General features: G+C 40.8%; 1 protein-coding gene across 1 annotated transcript in view; it reads left to right on the forward strand.

The window, feature by feature from the left end:
- Positions 1-24,208, forward strand: part of FAM227B (family with sequence similarity 227 member B) — a 733,538-nt gene that overhangs the window by 13,401 nt on the left and 695,929 nt on the right. The window contains exon 4 of the mRNA XM_082254045.1: positions 46-87. Coding sequence (XP_082110171.1) covers positions 46-87 — 42 coding nt within the window. The remainder of the gene's footprint in view (positions 1-45; positions 88-24,208) is intronic.

Consider the following 24,208-nt stretch of genomic DNA (forward strand, 5'->3'; position numbering starts at 1 on the left):
ATAGTATTTACAGTTGTCTGTAATATATTTCTGTCCATTATTTAGGCACTCTCCAGAATTAATTATGGAACAGAAAACTTTGTTGAGGTAAGTCACCAAAATATTCAGAAAGAAGGTTGACAAGCTTACTTTATATAAAATGAAAGTGTGTTTATGGTGCTAAAAGCAACCTAATAATAGACTAAATTGAGTGCGTATTATTTAAATGTAAATGACAGCATCAAGTAACAATCATAAAAACAATTTGATAATAAAATCCCAGGTGAATCAATACAGTGCATGTGACAAAACAAATCTTTAAAAAATGTATAGTCCAATAGATAAGTCCCAAAAAAGTAAAATTTAACCTCTGTACATGAAAAAACAACCTTGGCTGGCCCCATCTCCAACAAGTACTCCATATATAGGAAAGAAAAAATGGGCGTATAGTGTAGTATGCTCTTTTATTTATAAAACAACTTGCCAATCGCCAATATAGCTACTCACATTTAATATATTTAACACTAGTATGAATGTCAGCCTAAGCAGGCGCTCACATGAGATGAGATCTGAGGACATACGAACTGGTCCGAGACTGACGTAACCTGGCTTCCCACATTACGCCACTACCCACGTGGCTTCATCAGGAAGTAAGCCACGTGTTGGTAGCAGGAAACTTAAATAAACCCGGGGGGGGGGGGGGTTTCCATAGTGACCTGGCCGTAGCTCACACACGCGCAGATGGAATCATAAGACTTAAAGCGTAACTTCACTTTTGTTCAGAAAAAAACATTTCCCTCCGGGTGATCTATGTACATTGCAAGGATTATAACAACCTTTGTTGCAATTCCTACCTTTTGTTATTCTGAAGAAATCACTGCTTGTTCCTCTCCTCTGTGCCTCTGTGCTGAGTGGGTCTATTAAGAGTGGTTTCATAATTATCAGTCAGGTGTGCAGCTGGAGAGCACTAATGAGGAAATCTTCTGGGTCTGCATCCCTTTAGAAGTGTTCCTATTGGGAGTATCTCACCAAAAATGACATTTTTGTTGCAGGGGATGCCTGAAATCTGGCTTTCTTAGGCATACTTCTGGGGAAATTGGTGAGTCAATCACACAAGCAGGAAATTATTTTTCTGGGGTTCAGGATACATTCTGTGTACAGAACAACTCCAGGCAGCCATATTGCATTTCATTTTCAGAAAATTACAACAGCTGCAGATTTAAAAGGAAAGGTCATTTTTAATAACATTCAATTACAATATGTCTTGTATTGCAATTGTATAAACTATATAATTTTTTCTTTATTTGCTATTTTGTTTCTGCACGAAAGTGGAATTGCCCCCTTAACATCGCAGACACAATATGCTTAAAAAGAACTTGCATCCTATGTGTCATCCACACACAAGGCGGATATGCAAATACAAATCCCATGGCAATAATAGACCTTAAAACATTAAATGATTGTGCATAATTATAAATTAACATAAAATACATTACACATCTAAGCCAAAAATTAATTCTAATAACATGTCTGGAAATTGCCATATTGACCGGCTGTGACAGATACAGATAATATCACAGAACTGACATCGCAGACACAATCTGCTTCCTGAGAACTTGCATCTTGTGTGTAAACAACACACAAGAAGGATGGAAGTATAAATATCCGATAGGGATAATGGACCTTAGAACCCTAAATCATTGTGCATATTAAGTACATTAACATGTAATGAATTAGAATTCTGGGCTTAGTATATTTTAAACACATATCTTAAAAATACCAAAGAGTATCTGTATCCAAAGCAAGAGGACACTAAGGATATAATTAAACAGATAACTTAGATAAATTAACCCTAAATAAACTCTATATATTATTAATAGTTAAAAAAAGTTAAAAAATAAAAATTAAGGACTAATCAAAAATACCAAATGACAAATGAAGATCTGGTGAAACTAAATGACCCACTAAATTATTTACGAATACACATAATAAAACATTTTTTTAACCACTTTAAGACCAGAGGATTTTCCTGCTTTATGTCCAGACCACTTTTTGCACCTCGGCACTGCGTGAATTTAACTGACAATTGTGCGGTCATGCAATGTGGTACCCAAACTAAATTTACGTCCTTTTTTTCCCATAAACAGAGCTTTCTTTTGGTGGTATTTGATCACCTCTGCGCTTTTTATTTTTTGCGATATTAATAAAAAAAGAGCAAACATTTTGAGAAAAAATGACATTTTCAACTTTGTCTTTTAAAAAATATCCAATATACTCAATTTATGTCATATATTTTGGCCAAAATATATTTAGCTACATGTCTTTGACAAAAAAAATCTCAGTGAGCGAATTTTTATTGGTTTGCGCAAAAGTTATAGCGTCTACAAACTATGGTGTAAATACTGGAATTTACGCAGCTTTAATTTCTGACTGCCTATCTCATTTCATGAAGTACTAAAATGGCAGGGCAGTACAAAACCCCCCCAAATTACCACTTTTTGAAAAGTAGACATCCTAAGGAATGTCCTGAGAGGCATGTTGAGCTCATTGAATATTTCATTTTTTTGTCACAGGTGTTTGAAAAATGACTAAAAAAAAAATTATTTTATTTTACACAAAGTTGTCATTGAAATGATACATTGCTCACACATGCCATGGGTATATGTGTAATTACACCCCAAAATATATTCCACTGCTTCTCCTGAGTACAGGGATACCACATATGTGAGACTTTTTGGGAGCCTAGCTGTGTACGGGACCCCGAAAACCAGTCCCCACCATCAGAATTTCAAAGGGCGTACATTTTTCATTGCATTTTCTCACTACCTATAACATTTTAGGAGGCCCTGAAATGTCAAGATACCACAACCCCCCCCCCCCAAATGACCCCATTTTGGAAAGTAGACACCCCAAGCTGTTTGCTGAGAGGCATGGTGAGTCCATGGAATATTTTATATTTTGCCACAAGTTTTGGGAAAATTACAATTTTTTTTTAACACAAAGTTGTCACTAAAAGATAAATTTCTCACACATGACATGGGTATATGTGGAATGACGAAATAGAAAAAACAGGGACAACCAGAACCAAAGAGGGGGAAGGCCCTAAAGCACCATATAAGAGTAAACGGGGTATAAATGAAATAGTTCCCTAACAAAAAATACTGACACAGAAATATATCAAAATGACAATAATTTATTAGAAATACAATGTAATCCAATGTGAAAGAAAAAAAGGAACCGAACCTTCCCCTTGATCACAGTAAAAAACAGACTATATTGTCATTAAAAACAAGAACACATGCACCCCACACACATACTGCTGCGAACCACCATAAGAGCATATATGGAATAATTGATAACTCAGATAATCAAATCAAAATCATGGGTCAAACCAGGGCTATCACACAAAGCCAATCAGTGTCAGGACCCTTACACATGCAAGGATGGACATCAGCTGGAACCAGTGAAGGATCCAGGCACTGAGCTAAAGATGATGAATAGCCGCTGGATAGATACACACACAGGCAGACCAAAATTACTCGTCCCAACCAATTCGGCAAGGGACCAGTACTGTCTGGATGTGGTAAGCCAGCCAACAAAATGGAGCCTGTCTAACACTGGAAGTAAAGCATTACCTCATTAAGCAGGAAATGCACAGCAAAGCCATATCTCAAAGAGAAAGGGCATAAAAAGAGGGGGCTCTAACAATTCCAGTGGTAGACAGAAAGGAGCCTAGCATAAACACATAAATAATTCCAATATCCATATAATAAATAAATGAATTGGGTAAGTGTGAACTAGGCAATAAACAGTGTATTCATATAACCAGTTCCTCTTGAGAGGCACAACGAGGAATCGATACTCTAAATGGAATGAAGAGAACGATGTCCCACATGGAGAGATAAATCCCTCCACAAGTGATGAAGCCAATGAGCTATGGAGCTGAAAAGGACACAACAAAGTCAATTAATGATGAAGACTGATACCGTCCATACCGTCCAGCGGGGTACCTTTGGAAAATTGCATGCCAGAGAGCGCTTCTCAGTAATTTGCTTCCATCAAACAGCCAAAACACTTTAGAGTGATCCAGTACAGTATATATATACACTTCGGAGGACGGTAAATGTGTAGCAATCATGTAGCACCTGATGCAGCAGGAGTCATAGATCAGTACGTAAATAGGTGCAATATAGTGAGTAACAGAAAACCTCTGCAGATCAGTGCATCCATTCAATGCGGGTCTCCAAAATTGGAAAGCAAATATTTCAAAGTCACGACCACACACTTAGAGCTATACTGCTTCTGAATATTAGCAGAAACTGGAAATCTGTAACTCACAGGATACAATGATGCAAAGTTATCACTAATAGCACTGAAGATGGAACCATTCAGTGCGGGTCTCCAGGGCTGGAATAAAGGATATATTCACCATTGCAGGTACATGTACAGAGTCTGATACTGGGATTGGCCCTGGATCAAATGGCTGAGTGAACACTCCAGGAATAGAGGTGGTGGGGATCGATGCAGAGCCCGTAGGGCATACACACAAAAAGAGAAGCACTAAAAATGAAGGTACCTCACAGGAATCATAGTGGATGGATCAGCAAATGTGTGGTAGATCAGTCCAGAAAAAACTGCAGAGTCCATGGCATCTCCAAATAGCTCAAAAATTAAAGGCTGACATTCAATCTCGACCTCTCATGCTCCAGGCTGACGAGAGCTCAGGTGAGACACAGCAGACAGGTGGTGTGACGTCAATGCATTTCGCTGACTAATCAGCTTCGTCAGGACGTGGCGCCACCTAGCTGCTGGTAGCCTTAAATACAACCATTTATTCAATACACCTGAAAATTAAAGGGGACAACTAGACCTAAGAAAAAGGCACCGACATGTATACAACATATAAATATATGTGGAATGACACTCCAAAATACATTCTGCCGCTTCTCCTGAGTATGGGGATACCCCATGTGTGAGACTTTTTGGGAGCCTAGCTGTGTATGGGACCCCGAAAATTAATCACCATCTTCAGGTTTTCTAATGGTGTAAATTTTTGATTTTACTCCTCACTACCCATCACAGTTTTGGAGGCCCTGAAATTTCAAGATAGCACAAAACCCCCCCAAATGACCCCATTTTGCAAAGTAGACACCCCAAGCTATTTGCTGAGAGGCATGGTGAGTCCATGGAATATTTTATATTTTGTCACAAGTTTCGGGAAAATTCTTTTTTTTTTTTATTTTTTAACACAAAGTTGTCACTAAAAGATAAATTGCTCACACACGCCATGGGTATATGTGGAATGACACCCCAAAATACACTATATACAATATATACATTTAGTGACAACTTTGTGTAAAAAAAAAAAAAAAAAAAAAAACAAATTGTCATTTTCCTGAAACTTAGGGCAAAATGTAAAATACTCCATGAACTTGATATGCCTCTCAGCAAATAGCTTTGGGTGTCTACTTTCCTGGCATTTTATGCTCAATCTTAGCAACACATCACCCACTCTTCTAACCACTTGAAAACCAAGCCTTTTCTGTGACTTTTTGTTTACATGAAAAACCTTTTTTTTTTATTTTTTACAAGAAAATTACTTTGAACCCCCAAACATTATATATTTTTTTAAAGCAGAGGCTTACAGAACAAAATGGTGGATGTTGCATTTTTTTTTGTCACACGGTATTTGTGCACACATTTTCCAAACGCAATTTTTGCGTAAAAAAAAAAACACTTTTTTTTATATTTTTTATATTTAATGCAGAAATACACTATATAATTCCTAATTGTTTGGTAAAATTTAAAATATGATCTTATGTCGAGTACATAGACACCAAACATGACATGCTTTAAAAATTGCGCACGCCCGTGCAGCGGCAACAAACTACGTACGGTTTTAAAAGCCTTTAAAAGTCTTTACAGGTTACCACTTTGGACTTACAGAGGAGGTCTACTGCAAGAATTACTGCACTCAACCTGGCATTCGCGGCGATACCTCACATGCATGGTGCAATTGCGGTTTACATATGACACTAGACCAATGCTTGCGTGCGCATTTGCGCGCAAGCACGGGGGGTCAGGGGGGCTTGATTTTAAATATATACATTTAGTGACAACTTTGTGTAAAAAAAAAAAAAATTGTCATTTTCCTGAAACTTAGGGCAACATGTAAAATACTCCATGAACTTGATATGCCTCTCAGCAAATAGCTTTGGGTGTCTACTTTCCAAAAAGGGGTAATTTGGGGGGTGTTTGAACAGTCCTGGCATTTTATGCTCAATCTTAGCAACACATCACCCACTCTTCTAACCACTTGAAAACCAAGCCTTTTCTGTGACTTTTTGTTTACATGAAAAACATTTTTTTTTTTTTTTACAAGAAAATTACTTTGAACCCCCAAACATTATATATTTTTTTAAAGCAGAGGCTTACAGAACAAAATGGTGGATGTTGCATTTTTTTTTGTCACACGGTATTTGTGCACACATTTTCCAAACGCAATTTTTGCGTAAAAAAAAACCACTTTTTTTTATATTTTTTATATTTAATGCAGAAATACACTATATAATTCCTAATTGTTTGGTAAAATTTAAAATATGATCTTATGCCGAGTACATAGACACCAAACATGACATGCTTTAAAAATTGCGCACGCCCGTGCAGCGGCAACAAACTACGTACGGTTTTAAAAGCCTTTAAAAGTCTTTACAGGTTACCACTTTGGACTTACAGAGGAGGTCTACTGCAAGAATTACTGCACTCAACCTGGCATTCGCGGCGATACCTCACATGCATGGTGCAATTGCGGTTTACATATGACACTAGACCAATGCTTGTGTGCGCGTTTGCGCGCAAGCACGGGGGGACAGGGGGGCTTGATTTTTTTTATTTGTTTTTTATGTTATTTTGACACCTTTTCTTTCATTTTTTAACGAGTAATGGCGGCGATCTGCGATTTTCTTTGCGGGACTGCGACATTGCGGCAGACTGATTGGACCCTTGACTGACATTTTTGACACTTTTAGGGGTACCAGTGACATTACTACAGTAATCAGTGCTATAAATATGCACTGTTACTGTAAAAATTACACTGGCAGGGAAGGGGTTAATTTTATTGGAGAGGGAGGGGTTAATGTATGCCTGGTGCTTACTAATGTGTGTGGGGGGAGGTGACTGAGTGACACAGGGACAGATCGCAGGTTCAGCTATGCTGAACCCTGCAATCTGTCACTGTCTGTCACTTAGGAGATCCGCCCGCTTTGTTTACACAAGCGGGTGGATCTCCAAACTCGATTCCCCGACGATCGGGGAAGAGCGGCGGTGATCACCACCTCTCCTCCCCTGGCCCGACTCCCGCTGTGACTGAATACAGCGGGAGCGAGCCTCTGGCGGCGCGCGTGCGCCACCCACAAGGGGAGGAGTCCAGCGATGTATGTCTACGTCGCTGGACGGGATCTAACCACTTTGCCGCAGTAGAGCTCCAGTGAGCAGTCGGCAAGTGGTTACATTTCCCCTATGATAGCAATCTGTAGTGACAGGTACTCTTTTTTAAAAAAAATGAGGTCTTTTAGAATAGATCTCTCCTCTGACCTTAACGCATCTGACCACACCAAAATTGGTGTGATAAAATGCTTTCCCAATTTCCCAATGGCGCTGTTTATTTTTGGCGAAACAGAAGTCATGAATTGCTCGTAGCTTCCGATATCTTAGGCCATAGAGATGATTGGAGCCATTCTCGTCTCCAATCAGCTCTATGGTTAGATAACTGAACCACCGGCTGCACTCTCGGGTTAAGCGGTGGGACAGGGGAGCCCGAGAAAAACGGTGGAAGGCGGCGGAAGGCGGCAGGAGGGGGGGGGAGTCCCCTCCCACTGCATGTAAAAGCAGTCTAGCGGCCAATTATCTGCTAGGATTGCTTTTACATGTAAGCTGACCGCTGGCTGTAAAAAAACGATACCAAGATGATGCCTAAATCTGCAGGCATCATCCTGGTATAACCACTCAAAGTCCAGCAACGTATCATTACATTGCTGGTCCTTGTTTGGCATATAGTGTAGGTTTTTTTTTTTCATGCAGCCTGTGGGCTGAACAAAAAAAAAGAGAACCTAACAGAAATCACCACAGGAATATTGTGTAGTATTACACACCATTAACCGCCCAAACAGCCACCGACTGAATTTAATGGTGGGTATACATGACAATATTCCACGTATACCTAAAGGTATTTTAACTGCAGTGCTGAAATCAGCCTATTACAGCTGCTGCCAGCAAAGGTATCCATATATGCTGTGCACAAACACTGTTTGTGTCAGAATATATAAAATCAATGTGGCAGCCGACGGGTACCTGCAAGAGAAACAGGTTAACAAAAGAATGAAAAACAAACAAAGTACAATAAAAGTACAGTAGGAAGAGTAGAAGAACATAAAAATGACTGACACGACAACTATTTTTGGCCTTTTTATTTTTTGTGTTTGTATGTTTTTATGTATTTTTTTTCTTCAAACGTTAGAGTTCCAGGTTCCAGGTTAGGGTCTCTCAAAATGACGATAGCCATCGAACATCTTTTGAGACCCTGTGTAAATGTGCCCTAAACTGTTCCGTGCTGTACCCTACTCTAATAATCCACTAGTGTTTGGAAGCGACGGAAACAGTCACCGTGGCAAAGACCAGGTCAGTCAGGACAGTCGGGACAATAATTCTGGGTGTTACGCGTAAATCCACGCTTGCTGCAGACACGGCATCTTTTTTGGGGGTATCGTTGGGTAGGGGTACTCGGGAGGAATTCCGGAAAATGCCTCTCATGCAGCCGGCTCACTGCATCTGATTGGGGAATTTGGGCAGGAGCACCAGCTGGATACAGAAGGGCTCTGATTATCTCTTCTTGGAATAGAAAGAAGGATAATGTTCCGGCAGACGCTTTGTATAAGACAAAAGCTTTGTAAATAGCCAACTGAAATAGGTATACAGACACTTTTTTGTACCAGCGTCTGGCCTTACGGGCAATTAAGTACGGTCCCATCATCTGGTTGTTGAAGTCCACCCCTCCCATTTTACGGTTATAGTCATGGACACAGAGGGGCTTCTCAACAACAACCCCGGTGACCATAGTAATTTCGACTGCCGTGTCTGGGTGAATGGAGGACAGAACGAAAACGTTCCGTTTGTCCCTCCACTTCACTGCAAGCAATTCATCGCACCTCAAGCAGGCTCTCTCCCCCGAGCTCAGTGGGGCATTTACTAGCCATTGGGGGAAGCCCCGGCGATTAGATCGCACGGTGCCACAAGCGTCAATTTGCAATTGAAAGAGGTGTCTAAAAAGGGGCACGCTTGAATAAAAATTGTCCACGTACAAGTGGTACCCCTTTCCGAATAAGGGTGACACCAAGTCCCAAACTATCTTGCTGCTGCTCCCTATGCAGTCTGGGCAGTCGGGGGGCTCCAGAGAGCTATCTTTTCCCTCGTAGACACGGAAACTAACTGTATTGCCTGTGGCCCTGTCACACAGCTTATACAACTTGACCCCGTATCTGGCACGCTTGCTGGGGAGATACTGTTTGATAGCAAGTCGGCCAGTAAACTTAATCAGGGACTAGTCAACGCAGACATCTTGTTGGGGGGTAAACAAGGCTGCAAACCGCTGATTGAAGTGGTCTACGAGGGGCCGAATTTTGTGGCGCTGATCATGTTCAGGGTCTCCCCGAGGACGAGAGTTCATTGTTGCTGAAGTGCATGAACCAAAATATTTGTTCATATCGAGCCCTGGACATAGCAGCAGAGAACACGTGCATTTGATGAATTGGGTCAGGGGACCAATGTAACCGCAATTCATTATTTTTTGTAATGCCCGTGTTGAGGGAAAGGCCCAGAAAGATATTAAAATCGGGAATCGTTATAGGATTCCAGGCGAATGGTCTGGCAAGGGGTGAATTTGGGTTGGCGGCGATTAATTGTTGTGCTTATAAATTTGATTGATCCACAGTAGATCTGAAAAGATCCTCAGTGAAAAACAGCTCAAAAAAGTTAATGGGATTAAAACCAGCTGTTTCCACTTGGATTCTGGGTTGGGCAGTGAATGGGGGAAGTACTGGCGCTGTGGAATCTGTGGGCTGCCAATTAGGAAATGCCAGCGCTTCAGGGAGGACACTATGGGCTCTACGGCCTTTCTTCGAATACGCGGTGGCTGCGGGCCACTACTCGTGCTAGCCACCTCACCAGCTTCAACTGCACTTATGGGACTCGCCACGTCACCAAGTGTTACTGCAGTGCTGGTTGTACTAGGTCCAGGGTGTACTAGGCCGCTCGTGCTTGCCAGATCACGAGAACTGTGAGCGGCACTAGTACTGGCACTCTGCTGCATACGAGAAACATCCGGTTCTTGCATCTCAGCAACTCCAGAATGGGGTCGGGTACGCCTGACCCTAGCAGGGACCTCTCTGTTGCCGGAGCTATCTGTCAGGGAGCCACTGCTGTCATCAGGTTCGTATACTGACCCTGATTCTGCCAGTGAGGCTTCCCCATCGCTCTCATCTGACATGGTCAGTATACTGTAGGCCTCTGCACTACTGTACCAACGTTTGGACATTTTATCAACTAAATTTACTGGTACAGTAGTGTGACTAACAGGTAAAAAAGCACCTGGTTGTCAAGGACTATTTGGTCACTACAAAAAAAACTGCTAGTGCTAGCAGAGATCAGGCCTGACTCTGCTAACGCAGCGGTTTTGTGTGATTTGTGTTTTTTGGAAGTGACAGTAATCTATTGATTACTACACTTGCCTTGGTAGGGTGGGCTACTACACTTGCCTTGGTAGGGTGGGCTGATCAGGGGGGCTAAACGCAGGTGCTGGCAGGAATCAGTGCTGATTGTGCAAACACTGCGTTTTGGGAACACTAAACTATGGGAACGCTAGTATAGTTCTGATCAGATCAGATATTGATCTGTTCAAACACTATACTAGTAATGGAGGTGTGTGTGTGTGTATGTGTTTTTAGTGTACTTGACTCTAACTGACGCTAAATAACGGTGGTGTAGTGGGACCCTGACACTAAGTAGCCTAAGTTGTGTCACCTGTGTCACTAATACAGTGATCGGTAATCACTGTATATAGTGAACACTGTGACAGGGCAGTGAAGGGGTTAACTGGGGGAGATCAAGGGGTTAAACCTTTATAGGGGATATATGGCGGGTGGCCTAAACCTATTTGGGCTTAGCGCAAGCGCAAATTAGGGTCACAAGTGACACTAAATACGGTGATCAGTAGTTATCTGATATACTGTATATATTAGTGCAATGTGTGATAGGGAGTGAAGGGGTTAACTGGGGGAGATCAAGGGGTTAAAAGTTTATTAGGGGATAGATGGCGGGTGGCATAAACCTATTTGGGCTTAGCGCAAGCGCAAATTAGGGTCACAAGTGACACTAAATACAGTGATCAGTATTTACCTTGTTGTGGAATTTTTCCTCAGGTACAAAATACCTGTTACCTGTTAGTCAGTGATACTAAATCAGACAATATATAGCTATATATATAATGAGATCAGACAAGACTCAAGATGGCTGAATCATAGTGACCTGATTTATTACAGCGTGCTGGAGTTTAAATATACTCAAAAATGGGTTTGTCATTACAATCTGACGTACAAGAAATGGGTTGTTATTAACATCTTTTGTCCAATCAAAGTTAACAACTAATTATAGTAAGCATTGGATTAATCTATATCGTGATTCTCTTGTCATCAGGGTATTTCCTTTGGTGACGCTCAATAAAAGTTTCCCAAGGGAATTTTATTAGAAGTTATTCTAGGTTTTCCTAGACAGACAGAGTTCCTTTTATGACAGACACGGGAATATTTGATGCGGTCAGGAATATCTCAGCTTATATATATTTTTAGCTTTTGCAAGCTCAGTGACACATGTAAAGAAATCAAAGACAAAATGAGATTAATTAACTCAAAGACATTTTGTTTAAGTCAACCATTTTAAATGCCAGTCAAGGCATCCTGCATATACAGCAAGGTATCCTGTATATGCCACGTCAACCTATATACTGTATTTAGTGCACGGAGTGATAGGGAGTGAAGGGGTTAATTGGGGGTGATCAAGGGGTTAAAACTGTATTAGGGGATAGATGGTGGGTGCCCTAACCCTATTTGGGCCTAACGCAAGCGCAAATTAGGCTCACAAGTGACACTTATACAGTGATCAGTAAAAGATCTGTATACCACTGTATATAGTGTTCACTTTGAGGGGTTTGGGGGGGGTGATCAGAGGTGATCAAGGGGTTAAATGTGCCTATGTGAGGTGTGTCAGTGTGCTGCTTGGTGGAACTCACGTTTTGGATATCTCTGTCTTCTCCTGGAACCGAAAGGGCTCCAGGAGGGACAGTTACTTCACTTACCCTGCCTGTGTTTACATTACACAGGCAGGGGACATGATGCCATTGGCTGGAACCGATCACCAGATCCAGACCAAAAATCATTGGTCTGTATCTGGTGACTGATTGGTTCTCTGCCGAATCAGACCAGGATCGGCTCCCACAGCGTGCGGGGGCGCGCTTTGGGAGCCGTGATCGCACCCGACGTAGGTCTACGTCGCTGGACGGGATTGTGCCACTTTGCCGCAGTACGCTCAATGTGAGCGGTCGGCAAGTGGTTAATTAAAAATGAAATTTTCCTTTGAAGGACTGCTATATTTTGCATGCATTTTGAATAGACCCTGGAAAAAATCAGGCCCATAAGGCTAGGATATCATAGTGGATAAGGGTCTCTCAATAGTCGCTAATAAAACAATTTATTCCATGTTGTGGCCTGATGGTTAGTGGGTTTGCATGTCATAAATCCAATAAGACTCTCTTTGACTGAGAGTTGATATATTGTTGATACTATCTATATGGCTGAATTTGCATCGCATTCGGTCCAAACTAGTGCAGGACCCTTTTTTTTTGTCCGCACCAGAATTGGATTGCATTCGAATTTTAATCCTGTCTGAAATCACAGTTCGCACTGCGATCTGCAAACCAATCTGGGGGTGTCATTAACTTTGTATTGACACCCACAGCAGTTTGCAGAGGGCAGTTTGAACTGCCGGCGATTCAGGGGAGATGCGGGAACACTGCACTGGGTTCACATGGTTTCCCGCAACGCACCAGTGCGAACCGAGCCTGAGGGGACTTTTTAAATTCCGAAAGCTGTAAGGGAAAAAGGGTAACCTCTGGATTTTATGAGTTGTTAGAATTGTTTTTATTAACAGTTTTGCATACATTCATTTTTCATTATTTCACAAAAAGGTATAATTTAAAATGTACAAATACTTGTTATTTATTAACTCAATACAGTTTTAACTTTTATATTTAGTAGGAATTTTGTACATTTTGCCATGTATGAATCCACTATTAATGATTTTAGTGTATTTTTAGCGAAAACAGAGGTTTGATAAACATTTGCGGAAATATCGCAGTGCCTTAAAAATCAGTAGCACCTTCTTTTTATTCTACTGGCCATGTGCTTTTTAGAAAATATATGGTTTGGGGGGTCTTTTATAAACTCTGAAAGGTGTAAGTGAAAAAGGAATACCTCCAGATTTTTAGAGAAATTTTTGCGTACGTCTGATTTTCACTATTTCTCACTTTAAAATGTACAAATATTTGTTATTTATTAAATAAATACAGGTTTAGCTTTTAAATTTAGAAGGAACTTAGAAGGGATTTTGTAAAATGTGCTGTGTTTGTATCTGCTAATAATGATTTGAGTGCATTTTTAGCGAAAACATTGTTTTGGCAAACATTTGCGCAAATATCGCTGGGCCCTAAAAATTAGTAGCACCTTCTATTTAATTTATTGGCCCTTTGCTTTCATAGTTTGGGAGTTTTTTTTGAAAACTCTGAAAGCTGAAAGTAAAAAATGAAAACCTCCAGATTTTTAGAGAAATTTGGTTATTTACAGTTTTGAGTACGTTCAGTTTTCACCATTTTGCAGAAAGGTGCAATCAAAAAAGTACAAATATTTGTTATTTATTAACTCAATACAGGTTAAGATTTAATATTTAGTAGGAATTTAGCAAGAATTTTGTAAAATTTGCTGTGTTTGTATCTTCTATAAATGATTTTAGTGTATTTTTAGCAAAATTATTGATTTGGTAAACATATCGTTGGGGCCTTAAAAATCAGTAGCACCTTACTTTTATTCTACTGGTCCTATGCTTTCAGAAAATATATGGTTTGGGGGTCTTTAACAAACTCTGAAAGCTGTAAGGGAACACTGAATACCTTTAAATTTTTAGAGAAATGTGGTTCTTTACATTTTTGCATACATTCAATTTTCACCATTTTGCAAAAAGGCGTAATTTAAAAATTACAAATGTTTGTTATTTTATTAACTCATTACAGGTTAAGCTTTTATATTTAGTAGGAATTTAGCAGGAATTTTGTAAAATTAGTTTTGCAAATATATAGTTTTGATAAACATTTGTGCAAGTCTCACAGGGCATTAAAATCAGTAGCGCCTCCTTTTTATTCTACAGGTCATGTGTTTTCAGAAAACTCATGGTTTGGTGGGTCTTAAACAAACTCTGAAAGCTGTAAGGGAACAATGAAAACCTCTAAATATTTTGGAGAAGTTCAGATATTTCCATTTTTACATATGTTCGATTTTCACCATTTTGCAAAAAGGCGCAATCAAAAATTTACAAATAGTGGTTATTTATCAACTCAATGCAGGCTAGCTTATATATTTGGCAGGAAATGTAAAATGTGCTGTGTTTTTATCTGCTAATAACTAGGGATGCACCGAAATTTCGGCCACCGAAATTATCGGCCGAAAATTAGCCTCATTTCGGCCGATAATGGGTTAACATTGCCGAAAATAAATATGGCCTCCATGGGGAAGGAGGAGGGCGCAGCGCAGCACAGGGCAGGTTTCAAAAGTCCCGCCTCTGGCCGGCCGTCCGCCTCTCAATGACGTCCCTACTACGATCTGTGCATTATGAATGGACATACCAGGCGGGGGGGCGGGGCGAGCGGCCGCTATAGAGAGAACTAATGTGATCCTTCCCTGTCAGCTCAGCACGACTATGTGTGAATGAGAACAGAACTGACCTGACACCGGGCGGGGGGCGGGCGGAGCGGTCGCTATTAGCTGTAACTATGTGAGAGCTTCACTTCCTTGTCAGCGGAGATACATGCCTGTCAGGGAAGTGAAGCTCTCACATAGTTACAGCTAATAGCGGCCGCTCCGCCCGCCCCCCGCCCGGTGTCAGGTCAGTTCTGTTCTCATTCACACATAGTCGTGCTGAACTGACAGGGAAGGATCACATAGATCTATAGCGGCCGCTCGCCCCGCCCCCCCGCCTGGTATGTCCATTCATAATGCACAGATCGTAGTAGGGACGTCATTGAGAGGCGGTGCCGCCGGCCAGAGGAGGGACTTTTGAATGAAGGACACCCGAGGAGGGGGACGCTGAGGCGATGTGGGGGGGGGGTAGCTGGTATTTGTATTATGAAGCATGAGGGGTTAATGTATTGTCACTTCAGGTCACTCATCTATTAGTGATCGACCAGTGGCAGGTAATTAACCCCTTTTGTGCTGCATTAGTGCAAACAGTATCAGTGTTAATTAACACTGGTTGCACTGATACTGGTTGCACTAATGCAGCACAAAGGGGTTAATTACCTGCCACTGGTCGATCACTAAGATGAGTGACTAGCAGTGACAATACATTAACCCCTCATGCTTCATAATACAAATACCATTGGTAATTAAATTAACCTCTTGCCAACCCATCACAGTACATATACTGTGACAGGGTGGCAGCGACAGGTGTACGTCCATGCCTGTTTTTGGTGTATGCCCCTGTTCTATCCATTTTAAATTTTTTTGGGGGAAAAAGTCATTTTCGTTTTCTGTTTCGGTTTTCGGCCAAGGGCATCCTGCATTTTCGGTCCAAAATTTTCATTTCGGTGCATCCCTACTAATAACAGTTTTAGTGTAACTTTAGCAAAAATATTGTTTTGATAAACTTTTGCCCAAATATCATTGTGTCCTAAGAATCAGTAGCACCTTATTTGTATTCTACTGGTCATGTGCTTTCAAAAAATAAATTATTTGGGGGGGGGGGTCTTTAACAAACTCTGAAAGCTGTAAAGGAAAAATAAAAAAGCAGAGGTTAAATGGCAAAAATAGCCTGGCCAGCTAAGTTTAAAAGTGGAGCACAGGGCATGGCAGCGAAAGGGTTAACCTGTTTGTAATAGGTATCATTGTGGCAAAAGTAAATATGTGACAAAACGTAGTGTAGACATTCTTGTAAAAACTGTTGTTGGTTCCTTGGGAGGTCACTCATCTGTCTCAAAGCCCATTTGGTAGCTTCAAGGGCATCCTGATGTCCAGTTATTGTGTACAGCGAATTAACATCTGCTGTGGCCAATATAACACTTGATTCTTCAATTTTTCATTGGTCCAGAAGTTGTATAAGGGGTTAAGTATCTAGTATATATGATCTAGTCTACTGGACTAAAGGTTGTAAATACTGATTAATATATTGACCCATCTTTGCTCCTACAAACTGTATGCCATTTACTATGGGACAGCCAGGTGAATTATCTTTATTTTTGTGAATATTAGAAATAGTATAAATAATTAGAATCCTACAAAAACCTGGAAGTAAATAGCTCCCCCCTTTTTATTAAGGATACCTTTCTTCAGACCTTTTTTCATCACCTTCTCCAATTATTTTCTACGTTCTAATTGGATTGATCAATAAACATTGATACACAGTTTGATCTTTTAATTGGTTCTCTAAGTCAACTTTAGATGTCTCTTTTGTCTGCACTACAATTCCTCCTCCCTTGTCAGCAGACCTTATTACAATATTCTTCCTATTTTCCAGGGTGTTTAATTCCTATTTCTATTTCTCTTGCTTCTTTTACTTTTCTTATTTCCAGTTTATTTAAATCCTGTGTGACCAATCTAATATAAACGACTTGTTTCTCAGTGGTAGTATGTTGATAACAATTAGTATTTACCTGATTCCATCTCATTTTCATTGGTTGAGTCATCATATATTTTCTAATATTAAGCTTTATATTATATTTTTGGAGATCCACATAAACATCACATTTAGACATATTTTTCGTCGGTGCATATTTAGGTCTTCTGTCCAAAATCTTAATTTCCTCTTTAGTCAGCTATACAGATTGAAAATACCTTCCCCTAATATTCTCTTTTGCGCTTGTTTCTTGCACCCTGCGGTGTATGTCTTTTTCCTGTGGGGCTTTTCCATCCCCCACCTTCTCTGTTCATGCGGTAGGGAGATCTTTCTTCCCTCCACTCCCCTAAAAAGTTCCTCAAGGTTCTGTCATATTCTCGATCATCCCGCAGAGGCTCATTTCTATTATGCATGGGGATCGGGCTTCTTTAATGGTATCTGTAATTTCTATAATTTTCATCTCTGTGGCTTAGCCCTGGGTTCTTTTCAGGCTGTCTAGAATGATTCTCTGATGATTTTTAACTTCCTGAGCTCTAAATTGAAGGTCATTATTCAATTGATTCGTCAAAGTGGTAAACTCAGGAGTATCGGGGGGCGTGGCTTGCCGCCACTGCGGATGGCTGCCTGAGCCTTTTATTCCACATTAAACCTGATCCAGAGTGGCTTCACAGTGAGTAAAATGGGACACAAATTACTTCAACACCTTCCTGAATGGACTGAGAACTTCTGGGGAAGATGTCCAAAAAGAGAAAGCAGCTGAATGCCTCGAAAATTGACAAATTTCTTCCCCTCAGCTGAGGCAAGCGATATCCAAGATTGCGCCGGGGGCTCTCAAAGGCACTCAGCTCAGCTCTCCTCACACACTGATGATGGCGGACCACAACGCCCAGGATCCCTCTCACAAACACCAGCTAACAGTGAGTACTCACCGCCTTACTCACCCACAACAATGTCCCCTGCAAAATCAAAACCCAGGAGAGAGGAAAACACACCTGGACATCCCCACAGTATACCTTTTACCTTACCACAGCCTGACATTTAGTAGCCTTTAGTCATAGACAACTTTCCTGCCACAGACCAGCCTATCTCAGAGCAGACTATGAAAAACATTCTGATTTCCCTTAAACAGACACTGTACACTAAGCAGTGACATCTCTAGCAAATGTAGTACAACACCAAGATCAGATCCTTCCAGCAGAGAAACCGCAAGATGTACTTGCTCGCATTCACTTCTATAATGCAAAATAAAAGGTGATGCAACTCGCCAAATGCACCCAAAATCTTCCTGAATCCTTTGGGGGCATCGCCCTATACACAGATCTCTCAAAAACAACTATGAAAAATCCTTGACAATTGGCTACAATAACGAAGGCACTGCAGAACCATCACATACCATATAAATGGGGGTTTCCAACTAAGCTCCTGATAACATTTCAGTGTAAGACGCATGCTGTGTGCACTCTCTCTGCTGGTCTTCAACTGCTGAGACAATGCCGCATTATCCCTAATGAAACCCCTAGTCCAGCTACACCTCCTTGTTCTCAAATGGAGGCGGACTGGTCCCTCTAAACTGTCTGACCACAACCGTTCTCACTTAAGTTCATATCATACCATTGATCTTTATACAGAAGAGACAGAGAAGGCAAGCAAGGAGGAGGAGTGGCCCTGTATGTGAAAGATAGCATTAAATCTAACCTAATACAAGTTGGTGAGGCCAACATAGAGTCAGTTTGGGTTACGTTGCAGTTTGCTAATCATGCAGTAACTCGTGTAGATGTGATATATAGACCACCTGGTCAAGTTAAAGAACTAGATGATCTACTAGTTGAAGAAATAGCTAAAATGACAATGAAAGGAGAAGTTATCATTATGGGAGATTTCAATCTTCCAGATATAAACTGGAAAACCAAAATAGCAAGTTCTACCAGGAGTACAGATATTCTAAATTCCCTACTGGGGTTGTCTCTGCAACAAGTGGTTGAGGAGCCAACCCGGAGGGAGGCCATTTTGGATTTGGTATTCACAAATGGGGATTCGGTATATGATGTCATTGTAGACAAAACCTTGGGATCTAGTGATCACCAGTCAGTGTGGTTTAATATAAGAACTGTGAAAGAGTCACACCACACAAAAACAAAAGTTTTAGATTTTAGAAAAACAGACTTTTCAAAAATGAAATTAGTCATAAATGAGTCCTTATCAGACTGGAACGCATTACATGGAGTCCAGGAGAAATGGGACTACTTAAAAGGTGCATTATTGAAGGCAACAGAAAATTGCATTAGACTTGTCAGTAAAAGCAAAAAAAGGAAGAGACCACTGTGGTACTCAGCAGAAGTGGCCCAAATCATTAAAAATAAAAAGCTAGCATTTTGTAATTATAAAAAAACCCAGAGCAATGAAGATAAGGAAATCTACAAGATTAGGCAGAAAGAGGCCAAGCAAGTTATAAGAACTTCTAAAGTGCAGGCAGAAGAAAAACTAGCTCAGTCTATGAAAAAGGGGGATAAGACATTCTTCAGATATATAAATGAAAAAAGGAAATTAAAACAAGGAATAACTAAATTAAAAACAAAGGACGGAAGGTATGTAGAAGAGAATAAAGGGCTAGCCGACTGCCTTAATGAATACTTCTGTTCAGTTTTTACAGAAGAAAAAGAAGGAAAAGGACCTCCACTTGAAAGGATGACTAATGAATCGTTTGATGCATGTGTCTTTACAGAGGAAGATGTTCTAAGATTGCTGTCTAAAGTGAAGACAAATAAGTCACAGGGTCCTGATGAGATACACCCAAAATTATTAAAAGAGCTTAGTGGTGAGCTGGCAAAACCATTAACAGATTTATTTAACCAATCATTAGTAACAGGAGTCGTCCCGGAAGATTGGAAATTGGCAAATGTCGTGCCCATTCACAAGAAAGGTAGTAGGGAGGAATCGAGCAACTATAGACCAGTGAGTCTGACATCAATAGTAGGCAAATTAATGGAAAACCTATTAAAGGATAGAATTGTGGAACATCTTAAATCCCATGGATTGCAAGATGAAAAACAACATGGGTTTACTTCAGGGAGATCATGTCAAACAAATCTTATAGATTTTTTTGACTGGGTGACTAAAATAATAGACGGTGGAGGTGTAGTAGACATTGCATATCTAGATTTTAGTGAGGCTTTTGACACTGTCCCACATAGAAGACTTATCAATAAACGACAGTCATTGAGCATGGACTCCCATATTGTTGAGTGGATTAGGCAGTGGCTGAGTGACAGACAACAGAGGGTTGTAGTCAATGGAGAACATTCAGAACAAGGTCATGTTACCAGTAGGGTACCTCATGGATCTGTACTGGGACCAATTTTGTTTAATATCTTCATAAGTGATATTGCAAAAGGCCTCGATGGTAAGGTTTGTCTTTTTGCTGATGACACAAAGATATGTAACAGGGTTGATGTTCCTGGAGGGAAACGCCAAATGGAAAAGGATTTAGGAAAACTAGAAGAATGGTCAGAACTCTGGCAACTGAAATTTAATGTGGATAAGTGCAAGATAATGCACCTGGGGCGTAAAATTCCAAGGGCAGAATATAGAATATTTGACACAGTCCTGACCTCAGTATCTGAGGAAAGGGATTTAGGAGTAATTATTTCAGAAGACTTAAAGGTGGAAGGACAATGTAATAGAGCAGCACGAAATGCCAGCAGAATGCTTGGATGTATAGGGAGAGGTATAAGCAGTAGAAAGAGAGAAGTGCTTATGCCGCTGTACAGAACACTGGTGAGACCTCACTTGGAGTATTGTGCGCAGTACTGGAGGCCATATCTCCAGAAGGATATAGATACTCTAGAGAGAGTTCAGAGAAGAGCTACTAAACTAGTACATGGATTGCAGGAAAAAACTTACAAGAAAAGGTTAAAGGACCTTAACATGTATAGCTTGGAAGAAAGAAGAGACAGAGGGGATATGATAGAAACTTCTAAATTCATAAAGGGAATCAACTCGGTAAAGGAGGAGAGCATATTTAAAAGAAGAAAAACTACCACAAGAGGACACCGTTTTAAACTAGAGGGGCAAAGGTTTAAAAGTAATATGAGGAAGTATTACTTTACTGAGAGAGTAGTGGATGCATGGAATAACCTTCCTGCAGAAGTGGTAGCTGCAAATACAGTGAAGGAGTTTAAGCATGCATGGGATAGGCATAAGGCTATCCTTCATATAAGATAGGGCCAGAGACTATTCATAGGATTCAGATATATTGGGCAGACTAGATGGGCCAAATGGTTCTTATCTGCCGACACATTCTATGTTTCTATGATCCGGGTTGATGCGGATTATAATTTTCATCAAGTAAAATTTCCTTTTCCACTGGCATTAACTTCTAATACCATTGGAAGGAACCCCCCTAGTTAAAACACCAAGCAGTATTTCTGCACATTGAACCCTCATTGTTTACGGGTTCTCCTTTTTTAAACACATCCCTGTTCAACATCAGCCTCAAATCCTTTTTTTTTTTCTATCATAAGTATCACTGTATTCCCTTTTTCTTGATAAAGAATAGGCCCCTTTTGAAAAGGTGACTTTTTTTTTTTTCCTTTTTCCGCACCTAGTACCTTTTAACCCAACGTAGTGCAAATTTATAGATAGCCTGAACATGCCGATGAAATTTACTTCTCTTAATGTCAAAGGACTAAATAGTCCACATAAACAAGCTTATCTACAAAGGGAACTGTCCAAACAAAATGTGGACGTTGTCTTCATACAGGAGACATACTTTGCATCCTCTAATATCCGACATTCTAATTTAAAAGCTTTGACACCATCTACCTTGCCTCAGGACCGAAAAAGAAGAATGGCGTAATAATTGCACTTCGTAACTCTCTTTAATTTCAGCTTCATAATGCATATGAAGATCCACAAGGTCGATATTTAATAGTCCAATGTACCATCGCCCAATCCAGCTACACCATGGTTAACATGTATGGCCCCAATTCCAGACAAATTTGCTTCTTTAAGCAACTTTTTAAGAAAATCGGAAACTTAAAACGAGAAAATGTCATTATTGGTGGAGACCTCAACATAGTAGGTGACCCCCTTTTGGATATCTTCACTAAGCAACACCGACCGGCCCTGAATCCCCTGCTTCGTGATGTGGATATCTATGACATTTGGAGAGCACAACATAGTACAGAGCGTGATTACACCTTTTTCCCCTACCCACACCTATCCTATTCATGCATTGACTCTTTCCTAGTGGACAGATGGACCCTACAAAATGTTCTTAAATCAGATATTGGTGTCATCTCATGGTCGGACCATGCTCCTATATCCATCACGCTTGGTGACCAACACTCCGGTCCACCACATTGGTGGAGATTAGATTCCTCTCTACTAGAGAACTGCACCGAGAAATAGAGATGGAACATCATTCTTTCTTTGAATCGAACGCACTGCCTGAAATGTACACTTTGGTCAACCTATAAAGCTTACATTAGAGGAGCCTTCATAAAGTTAAGCAAGAGACGGAAACGCCGGAGGACCCAGCAGATTGATGAGGTCCTAACCCAAATAACCCAACTGGAAACACTAAACAAATCCTCTCCATCCGAATCGTTTACTTCCAAACTTTTACAAGACAACAATTAAGCACCCTCCTCCTACATAAATATGAAACAAACCTAAAATTTTCCAAAGCAAAATTTTATGCCCTAGGTAATAGAGCTGGGTCACTCTTGGCTAAACTAGTTAAGGCCCAATGCATAAAAGCCAAGATCATATCCCTACATCATCCGAATACTAAGCGACTTTTAACCAACCCACAAGAAATCTCTTTTTACGCCACTTTATACAGTGGGTACGGAAAGTATTCAGACCCCCTTAAATTTTTCACTCTTTGTTATATTGCAGCCATTTGCTAAAATCATTTAGGTTCATTCTTCTTCCTCATGAATGTACACATAGCACCCCATACTGACAGAAACACACAGAATTGTTGACATTGTTGCAGATTTATTAAAAAAGAAAAACTGAAATATCACATGGTCCTAAGTATTCAGACCCTTTGCTCAGTATTTAGTAGAAGTCTCCTTTTGATCTAATACAGCCAGGAGTCTTTTTGGGAAAGATGCAACAAGTCTTTCACACCTGGATTTGGGGATCCTCTGCCATTCCTCCTTGCAGATCCTCTCCAGTTCTGTCAGGTTGGATGGTAAACGTTGGTGGACAGCCATTTTTAGGTCTCTCCAGAGATGCTCAATTGGGTTTAAGTCAGGGCTCTGGCTGGGCCATTCAAGAACAGTCACGGAGTTGTTGTGAAGCCACTCCTTCATTATTTTAGCTGTGTGCTTAGGGTCATTGTCTTGTTGGAAGGTAAACCTTCGGCCCAGTCTGAGGTCCAGAGCACTCTGGAGAAGGTTTTTGTCCAGGATATCCCTGTACTTGGCCGCATTCATCTTTTGCTCGATTGCAACCAGTTGTCCTGTCCCTGCAGCTGAAAAACACCCCCACAGCATGATGCTGCCACCACCATGCTTCACTGTTGGGACTGTATTGGACAGGTGATGAGCAGTGCCTGGTTTTTTCCACACATACCGCTTAGAATTAAGGCCAAAAAGTTCTATTTTGGTCTCATCAGACCAGAGAATCTTATTTCTCACCATCTTGGAGTCCTTCAGGTGTTTTTTTAGCAAACTCCATGCGGGCTTTCATGTGTCTTACACTGAGGAGAGGCTTCCGTCGGGCCACTCTGCCATAAAGCCCCGACTGGTGGAGGGCTGCAGTGATGGTTGACTTTCTACAACTTTCTCCCATCTCCTGACTGCATCTCTGGAGCTCAGCCACAGTGATCTTTGGGTTCTTCTTTACCTCTCTCACCAAGGCTCTTCTCCCCCGATAGCTCAGTTTGGCCGGACTGCCAGCTCTAGGAAGGGTTCTGGTCGTCCCAAACGTCTTCCATTTGAGGATTATGGAGGCCACTGTGCTCTTAGGAACCTTAAGTGCAGCAGAAATCTTTTTGTAACCTTGGCCAGATCTGTGCCTTGCCACAATTCTGTCTCTGAGCTGTTCAGGCAGTTCCTTTGACCTCATGATTCTCATTTGCTCTGACATGCATTGTGATCTGGAAGGTCTTATATAGACAGGTGTGTGGCTTTCCTAATCAAGTCCAATCAGTATAATCAAACACAGCTGGACTCAAATGAAGGTGTAGAACCATCTCAAGGATGATCAGAAGAAATGGAAAGCACCTGAGTTA

Source organism: Pelophylax lessonae (genome assembly GCF_965119305.1).
Source record: "Pelophylax lessonae genome assembly, chromosome: 4".
Classification (NCBI taxonomy): Eukaryota; Metazoa; Chordata; class Amphibia; order Anura; family Ranidae; genus Pelophylax; species Pelophylax lessonae.